We start from the raw sequence: 9,204 nt of genomic DNA, 5'->3' as shown, positions 1-9,204 counted from the left end.
TAACTTATACTTTTGAATCTTAGGTAATATAACTTTTATAACAAATCCAAAACCAAAAATTTTAGTCAATTTCTTTATGTTTGGCTCCTAAATGTATATACATAATCCATAGTTAATGTTCCTATCAAAACATTGCGTAATTATCATTTTTAATTTACATTTTACTACCAAACATGATTATTGAGATTTATAGAATAAATATTATTGCAATAACCGCAACACAAACGTTTTTTGAAATGATGAAAACAACAGGATATATTCTATTAAATAGTATATCAATGCTCTCTACTCATTCAAGTTATTTTGTATTTTTCTTATAAAATCAATAAATTGCAAAATAGGGTGCTATTTTGAATATAATTTGAACATTATTTCAAAGATAATTGAATATTACGATGACATCAATTATGTGAAGGTATGTACAGCGTAGTTTAGGGTACTTTATTGTAAAACGAAGTTCGTAGTTCAAATTATTTTCACAGACAAATTAAAAATTATCATTTAACTGTTGTTTAGAATGAAAATTTGGTTTACATTGATTAAAAATATCATTTTAGAAGAGTTTTGAGCTTATGGCACAACAATTTCCTGAACTCAAAAGGGATAAAAACTGTTAATGATTTCTGTATATATTTCAACTAAATTTCTATCAGAGCTTACGAGTATAATCTATAGATTGGATCCAATGACAAAAATAAACGTTATTGTTCGAATTATTGGATTTTATAGCAAAAATCATTGGAAAACTGGCATTTCTCATAATTTTACCTAAATTTCAAATGTATTTCACTACATCCAAATGTATTTCACTACATCTGAACATCATAATAAAGCACTTCAGTAATCAAATAGAGCTTCTAAATTTAGTTTTGAACGTTGTGCGTTTGAATTTTGGTAGGTGTACGAATATGGAATTGGGCGAATTTTAGACATCAATTCAATACTTTTCTATTAATCCAAAGATGAATGTAAATGGAAACATTTTGTGATTGGCAAACAATAGATGACACCTATTACCTTCAATGTGGATAAAATATTTGTAGCTCAATACTTCATTTAATAGTTTTTTACTAACTTGATGTGGAAACAGTTACCTGTACGAATATGAAATTGGGCCACTGTATTTCCTCCGATCTTTCCCTTCCCTTTCTCCTCTCATCGGGTAGATGATGAAAAAGGGCTCAAATATGGCGATGGCACAAATTTCTTAACTGGTGGGGAACGTGCCCACCCTGTTAATTGGTGGAGCCGACCTCCTGATACCTGATAGGGAAATGAATGGAGGAATCACTGAGTAAAACAAAAAATCTTTGGAGGAATTCCTGATGGAATTTCCAAGGTAATTTCTATGATTATCATTAGAAAAAAATGCAGGTTGAACTCTCGGGGTTAGGTATCTAAAATAAAATTCCAGGAGGAATTCGTTAGGAAGTAAAATTCTGAAAAAAATCCGGAGTACCTAAAGTCTGAATCAAACTTTTGGAAAATACCTGTATTAAGTTCTGCTGAAATTCCTGTAGAAAACACATTCAGTAATGTGAGCAATAATACTTGTCGTAATGTCACAAGGAAAGATCCGGTTTTAGAGAAATATCTGGTCGAATTTCATGAGGAATTAAACTCTTATCTTTTAGTTTCTGTTTGATCTCTTTTTTCACGCAGGAAGGCTATCAAAGTTCTTATTTTCAGTAAAATATGGTGATAATTTTTCGAACCGATATATGGAGTAGATATTAAAATTTGCTTCTTCAAGTTTATAGGGTATAATTGATGAGTACAATGATTTCCCGCACTGCCTTATGTTGAGCCAAAAACTTTATTCCTTTGCCTCTAAGCTAGCTACCGCCATCTTCAAAGCGCCTTCTCTCGTTGTGTTTCCTCCGATGAATCCCGTTTGGTGGCAGAATGTGATTCCTTCAATACCGGACACACTCTCCAGTTCCTTGTCGCGCACTCCACGCCATGGGGCAGCTAGGAACTTCCTGCATACGAAGCTAGCAGGTTGAAGTGGTACGCAAATCACGCGCCAATCATTTTCTTTGTTGAAGTATATTACGTACTTTGGAACTCCGGCAATATCGTACTGGTCTTCCAATTCGTACAAGTGCTCCTTCCACGGACAGAGCATTTCCAGTTCCAGAATCTCACCGGAAGCGTGCACTTCCATGCGCTTTTTAACGGCATTTTCGACCAATTCCCTAGCTGGCCACCATCTAACGGCGTAATACAGCACCTTGTCGATGAACTCTTGTCCGACGTAAGCCTTGGCCTTCTCGAATCGCTTCATGGCATCCGTGTCGTCGCCAGCATCTTCGTTCCAAGCCGGATTAAAGTGACTTACACGTGCGCTTAGGTGGGTGTTAATTGAGTACTTGGGCTCTCCATCGAACATCGGAACTCCATTGTCGATGGCATCGATTTCCGCTATCAAGGTGTCGTACAGTTTACGGAAGACTCCCCGAACCAAGTCGTCACTCGCGCTTTCAATTCCGTTCGCCTTCAGAATCTGGCGTATTACATCCTCTCCGAAATAGGTGTAGATCAGCCCGGCAGAACTTAGTCTGTAAATCATACAATAATTACTTATAATAATACAGCAATGGGTCGAAAACTAATACAGGATCAAACATAAGATCCCTCACCCTACTTACCGAATTTCCCGCTTAACTTTGAGTTCCGGTCGCAGCGAGTTCAGCGTATCGTTAAAGCTTGCCTGATGATGGTCGAACCTATTTTGGTCCCGATCAAACACGGCCCCAACATCCACCACAATGTCGCACTGATCCAGCAACTCCTGCTTTCGGGTCCGGGTGACGGTAGCGTTGGCATATTTGGGCAGTTGCTGTAGCATGAAACAGGCCAACACTTCGTCACAGTGGAATATGCCATCGTGCGTTCCGATTACCAGCTGACGGGTGCTGTCATCTTCCTTGAAGCGCTTTGTATCCTGAGCCTCGGTGGACATTCTGAAGATTGTTGTTCGGAGGATAGATTGCCTTTTGGGAAGCGTTGTTCGCGAAAGATTGCAAGTTGCCGGTAATATTCCGATGCTAGTAGAAGAAGATCGTAGCAGTTCAAGCCCGGGAACTACTTTTGACAGCTGTCGTAGCATTTTGGTCGCGTGTGCGGGGTAGAGGACCAAAGAAGAACAACACGCATCGAAGAAAACATTTCGAGGGGTGAGGCAATGGGGCTCTGCACTGTATGGTCTAATCCACCGGTGTACTAAATTTACTCGAGTCCACCCGGATAAAAACGTATCATTCAGTGAATAGAATAAACGATTAATGTACAATATAACGTATTGGATACAATACAGCGTATTGTAATTGAATGTCGAAGCAATATTATTCTTGTTTGGATATACAATTCAAAAACAGTATAATATATTGTAACAGAACATTGTATTGTTTTCAATTGGTTTTATACCTTACAATTTTTGTCAAATTCCTATTTTTGCGTAAAACAACTGTTGCTTTTTTCTATGTAGCTTTGCTGAAAGAAATAAACAAAACAAGTTCAGAAAGCAAGAAATGTTAGGTGAAAAATATTCAAAAAGTAAAAATAAGTAGTTTTTTAGAAGTCACTTGACATTAGCTGTAACGACGAATGCAACCATGATACAGTTCGTTGAATTGTTTTTGTATTGTACAACAATACACGAATTGCTAATCAAGACAATACATGAACATTATATCGTATTGTATTTTCAAAATGTTTGTATGAGAAAATATCTATATTTGTATTGTTACGATACTTAACCACCCATACATTATATTGCAAAAATCTCATATACCATACAGTGAACTGTTCAAAACAATATATTGTACTGTAATTGTATTGTCATTTTACATATACTGTATTGTTTTTCCAATATATTGAATGGTACTGTTTCAATACGTTATATTGTTTTTGTATTGTATTTTTTATTCGGGCAGTTGTTAATTACACCTATCGTTTGTCTGGTGAGTTGCAAGCTTACTGTCAATGATGATGTCACGCTACACGATAAGTGTTCATCTGCAACAACCAGACAGCTCACCAATCCACAGCGAGGTGGATCGTGCTGAGTTGTTGAGTTGAAGGAGAGCGAAAGAAGGAAGGCACAAAATTCTGTTTGACAGCTCTGCAGAAAGCGCGTGCGCACGGACAGAGCGCGTGCGCACGGAAAGAGCGCCAGTTCGGCTCGATTTGCAATGATCGGTTATTATTATTATTTTTTCGCTATTGGATATTCTATGGTTTGGTTGATCGATGTTAAAGTTTGTTTTAAAAGCAGCTCCACTTATTTTGAAACATATTGCCGTGTACAATAGTAGACAACACAACTAATTTAATTGAAATAATTTGAAATTATAATTAGTACATATACAAAAGGGGAAGAACGTTTAGGCTGGTTGTGCATTACGATAAAATCTCTTAACATAAGCAATGCTTGTTGTTGGTTCTTGTGGAAAGATCAACATGTTCGGCTTAACGAATCTTATTTTAAATATCGAATAACTCCACATGCAGTTGAACAAAAAGGATGTGATTACAATAGAATTTTGATATTTTCAATTCTGAACCACCGCAAAAAAAAAATATTGGGAATCAAAATTCTCCTGAGAGGGATGATGTGGGGGAGGCTCATTCTAATTAATATTCAGCTTTTTACGAGCGCTAATGGCTGCCGCAAACAGTCTCGCTTTCTGGTAGGGATTAAACGATTTGACGCTTAGCTTGGGTCCGTTCAATTGAAAACGACCCAAGCCAAACGTCAAATCGACATGTCCCTACCAGAAAGCGAGCCTGTTTGCGGCAGCCATTAGTGCTTTTAAAAACCTGGATTGTCGTTCAATTATGGGGATAAATTAAAATTGTTATTGTTCTATACATACTTATTTATTATAATTACCTGTAAATATTGATACAGCACAATTCAAGTATTTAAATATCAAATAGCAAACATAGATATGGTCGGTGTTCAGACAGACTGAACCAAGTGTTTTTTTTTTCAATCGAGTAAGAAAAATGTACCCCAAACATGTGAAACATCAAAATATTATAGATATTTACTGTAATAATGGTAGATAAGTAATACATTTGTATCAAAATAACATGGAAGATTTAAAATTGATGGAGTTCTTTACGTATCCTTAGAGCTCCAAAATTCATCTATTCTGGTCTGTTTAAACATCGACCATATGATTCTCAAAAACTGATGAGAATGGTATTTTACTCTTTGAACTGTTATTTAATTTGGATGTGTTTGAAAGATTTATAAATTTAATTTATTATTGATGTTACGAGCTATGTCTGTAGTTAAACTTAATGCTACACAAGAACTATATTTGAATCAAAGTATTTATATATATAAATCACATGAAAAAAAAAAAGTTCCAGAAAGTATCTAGAATTCTTTGGGAGCGTCGCCCGGGATTCTTCCTTAAATCATTCATGAATCCTTCAAATCCTCTCTGGGATTGTTCTGCTGAAAATCTTGAGATTATTTCTGAATTTTCTTCCAGATATTGCTTTGGGATTCATCCAAAAAAACGTTACCATTCCGGTATTACTTCTTAGATTCTTTCGGATATCCCATTGCGATTATTTTGGACATCTTTTTGGATTTTTTTGCAGAACTCTGTATGTGATTTTGCGTGTATCTCCTTAAGGATTACTTTTGAAATTCTTGAACATTGTTTTCGAAATACTATGGAAGATTTTACCATAAATCCTGATGCAATCCATTTGGATATTTAAAGAGGATTTTATCAAAAAATGTACGACTCTACTAGAAACTCTTCGAGAATTCCTCCGAAAATAACTCTAGATTTTTATCCGGAAATACTTCTGGTATTCTTATGAGAATGCCTCTGGTATTCTTCCAAAAATGACTTGAGATGCTTTCGGAAATCTTTCTGAAATTCTTCAAGAAATTCCACTGATATTTTTACGCCAATATCTTTGAAATACTCCTGGGACTCTTACAAAAATCCTGTTGGAGTTTTTTTTCGGATATCTTTCTATTCTAAATTTTTCAATAAATTAAAACCTGCTAAGATTCATCCAAAAATACGACTGTCATTCTTCCGGACATCATTCAAGAATTCCACCGGAAGTTTTTGTGAGATTCAACCGTAAATCGTTCTGGTATTCTTAAAAATTGCTTCAACACATGAATGATTCATTTGAATGGTCCTTTCCTCCAGAATAGACGGAATATAACTGCAAGACGGTACTCATATTGGCTGCAGCAAATAAAATTCGAGTACTAGAGATGTTATTGAAGTGCTGCAATATTGGCTTTATAAAATTGAGTGAAGAAACACTTCCACTGACACACTTAAATTTGGAACATCGCCGAACTTCACTTTTGTTGGACAGAAACACAAAATTTGTTCAAATTATTATAGCTAGCTGAAAATAAAGTTTGACATGCGAAATGTGCAAACTAGATATCGTTAGAATTCCAAATCCAAGTAATCGTAAATAGTTCTGAGCAAAATGCGAGTAACTCAAACTTGCTCTGTGTTCAAAGTGTTGCTCTGAGCAAAGCTGTCCCACCCCTTGAAAATATCCTTCTGAAAAATTTTCTGAGAATTGTTTTGGGATTATAGAAGGATTTCCAGAAGAATTCCAAGGCGATTCACAGAAACATCACTTCTGTATGAAGGATTATCTTTAATATCTGAAATAATCCCATGAGAATTCTAAATCTAAATTACAGTGATATTCAAAAGAATCCCAGAAGTTATTTCGCCAGAATCCCTGAAAGATTTAAAGGATATTCACAGACATCCAGAAGATTTCATGAATATTTTCCAGAATAATTCCGAAGTCCAGATGAACTGCAGAAAGATTCATGGAATAATTTCAAACGGGATTTTCGGAATCATTTGAAAGTAACTTTTAGAAGATCCTCAGAAAAAGAAATCAGTAATCAAAGTAATCGAAAAAATCTCATTATTTCAAGCAATGCTCGTTGGTTCATGTCGAAGGATCAACATGTTCGGCTTAACGAATCTTATTTTTGAATCACCGCAAAAAAATATTTATCACAATCCTTCTGAGAGGGATGATGTGGTGGATGCACATTCTAATTAAAATTGTCGTTCAATTATGGCGATAAATTAAAATTGTTATTGTTCCATAAATATTTGTTTATTATAATTACTTGTAAATATTGATACAGCATATAAAAAGACATTGGTCCAGAAATTACTCCAGAATTCTATGGAATTTCCCTCCTGGGATTCTTCCTTAAATCACTTATGAATGCTTCAAAACCTCTCTGGGATTGTTCTGGAAATCTAAAGATCATTTCTGATTTTTCGCTAAGTTCTTCTGGAAATCACAGAATACTTACAGATATCGCTTTTGAACTCATCTAAAAAACATCGTTAGCATTCCGGTACTATATCTGAGATTCTTTCGGATATCCTTTGTGATTCTTCTATACATCTTATTGGAATATTTGCATAAATCTTTATGTGAGTTTGCGTTTATCTCCTTAAGGATTACTTTTGAAATCCTGGAAATCAAATTCGAATCGAAATTCTCGAAGATTCTTTCGGAAATTCAATGGAAGAATCTAACAAAAATCCTGATGCAATTCTTCTGGATATTTTTAGAGGATTTTGCCAAAAAATGTACAGTGACCCCACGCAGTTGAATCACCCACAATTTATGAATCAGCTGATTTCAAAAGACAAAATTATTATCAAACTTGTCACAAAACATCACAGAATTATTTTTACACATAGTTTCTTATCACTAAAAATAATTCTGTGATGTTTTGAGACAAGTTTGATAATAATTTTGTCTTTTGAAGTCAGCTGATTCATAAATTGTGGGTGAATCAACTGCGTGGGGTGACTGTACTACGACTCTACTACAAATTCGTCGAGAATTCCTCCGAAAATAACTCTGGCCTTTTTCCGGAAATACTTCTGGGATTATTATGAGAATACCTCTGGTATTCTTCCGGAAATCACCTGAGATGCTTTCGGAATCCCTTTAGAATACTTTCGAGGATGCTTCCGAAAATCTTTCTGAAATTATTCTAGAAATGCCACTGAGATTTTTACGTCCATATTCTTGAAATTTGTCTGGGACTCTTCCAAAAATCCTGTAGGAAATCTTCCAGATATCTTTCTAGCATTCTTTCGGGAAGCCTTCTGGGATACTCTCGAAAATCTTTCTGAGAATCCTTCAAATCCTTCTGTTAAGGATTCTTGCAGAAATTACTCCCGAATTACCTCTAGACTCTGGGAGTTTCCTGAATTTTTCAAGAAAACTGTTATTATTTCGACTATCTCTCTAGGATTCTTTCGCAAATTCTTCTACAATACTCCCAGATTTCTTTCTGTTATCCTGCTGGAGGACTTCAAAACATCTTTCAAAGATTCTTCCAGAATTTTTACTGGAATTTTTCAAGTTTTCAAGAAATTCTGCTGAGATTCTTCCGTAAAACCTGCCGAAATTCCTCCGGAAATACGACTGGAATTTTGCTTGAATGATAAGCATTCAAGAATTCCACCGGAAGTTTTTGTGGGATTCAACCGTGAATTGTCCTGGAATTTTGTTTAAATACATTGAGATTCTTAGGGAAAAATATACAGGATTCTTAAAAATATCCTTCTGAAAATTCTTCTGGAAATTGCTTTGGAATTAAAGGAGGATTTCCGGAAGAATCCCAGGTCGATTTACAGAAGAACCACAGAGAAATCACTAAAATATTATCAGGGAGCAGGGCTGTTAAGAATCATGAGCGGCTTGCGACACTGACGAAACCAGTCTTCTCACTGTCACTAGGCAAAGCTATATTTCATGTGCTCACTCCATCATGTCGCATGACGGGGCTCTCATGAGAGCGATTGTACAGGATTTTTGCTTTTAAAATTTCTATCTCATTTTGGAGAATTTTGGGAAGCAAATGTGTTTGATGAGTAAAGAGGATATCCATTAATGATTCTAGCGATATAAATAACAATTAAATCAGATAATGAAATAAAAATGGTCTAGTTTACAATTCCGTCACAAGCCGTAGCGACGAAAAAAAGAAGGAGAATTTGAAGAAAGCGTCTGTCATTGTCTCGCCGTCCGATGACAGTGAGAGAAGCATCTATGTAAAAGTCGCGCGACAACCTCTATTTACATTGACGCTTTCCAGCACTGTCAGGGAGATTTCTAAAGGAATTATTTTAAGGATTCTCGTAA

At 35.5% G+C, this 9,204-nt stretch overlaps 1 protein-coding gene across 1 annotated transcript; it reads right to left on the bottom strand.

Annotated features, from left to right (window-relative positions):
* Nucleotides 1-1,739: 1,739 nt before the first annotated feature.
* On the bottom strand, nucleotides 1,740-3,145 carry LOC5569097 (UPF0160 protein). Its single transcript, XM_001658275.2, has 2 exons — nucleotides 2,652-3,145; nucleotides 1,740-2,561 (listed from the first exon to the last, which is right to left on the bottom strand). Exons 1-2 carry the CDS (start codon nucleotides 3,110-3,112, stop codon nucleotides 1,817-1,819), a joined length of 1,206 nt encoding a protein of 401 aa, XP_001658325.1. The 5' UTR covers nucleotides 3,113-3,145; the 3' UTR covers nucleotides 1,740-1,816.
* Between the last annotated feature and the right edge of the window lie 6,059 nt (nucleotides 3,146-9,204).

This window comes from Aedes aegypti, chromosome 3, assembly GCF_002204515.2.
Source record: "Aedes aegypti strain LVP_AGWG chromosome 3, AaegL5.0 Primary Assembly, whole genome shotgun sequence".
Classification (NCBI taxonomy): domain Eukaryota; kingdom Metazoa; phylum Arthropoda; class Insecta; order Diptera; family Culicidae; genus Aedes; species Aedes aegypti.
The sequence above is the reverse complement of the archived record's forward strand: the minus strand, read 5'-3'. Positions and strand labels throughout refer to the sequence as shown.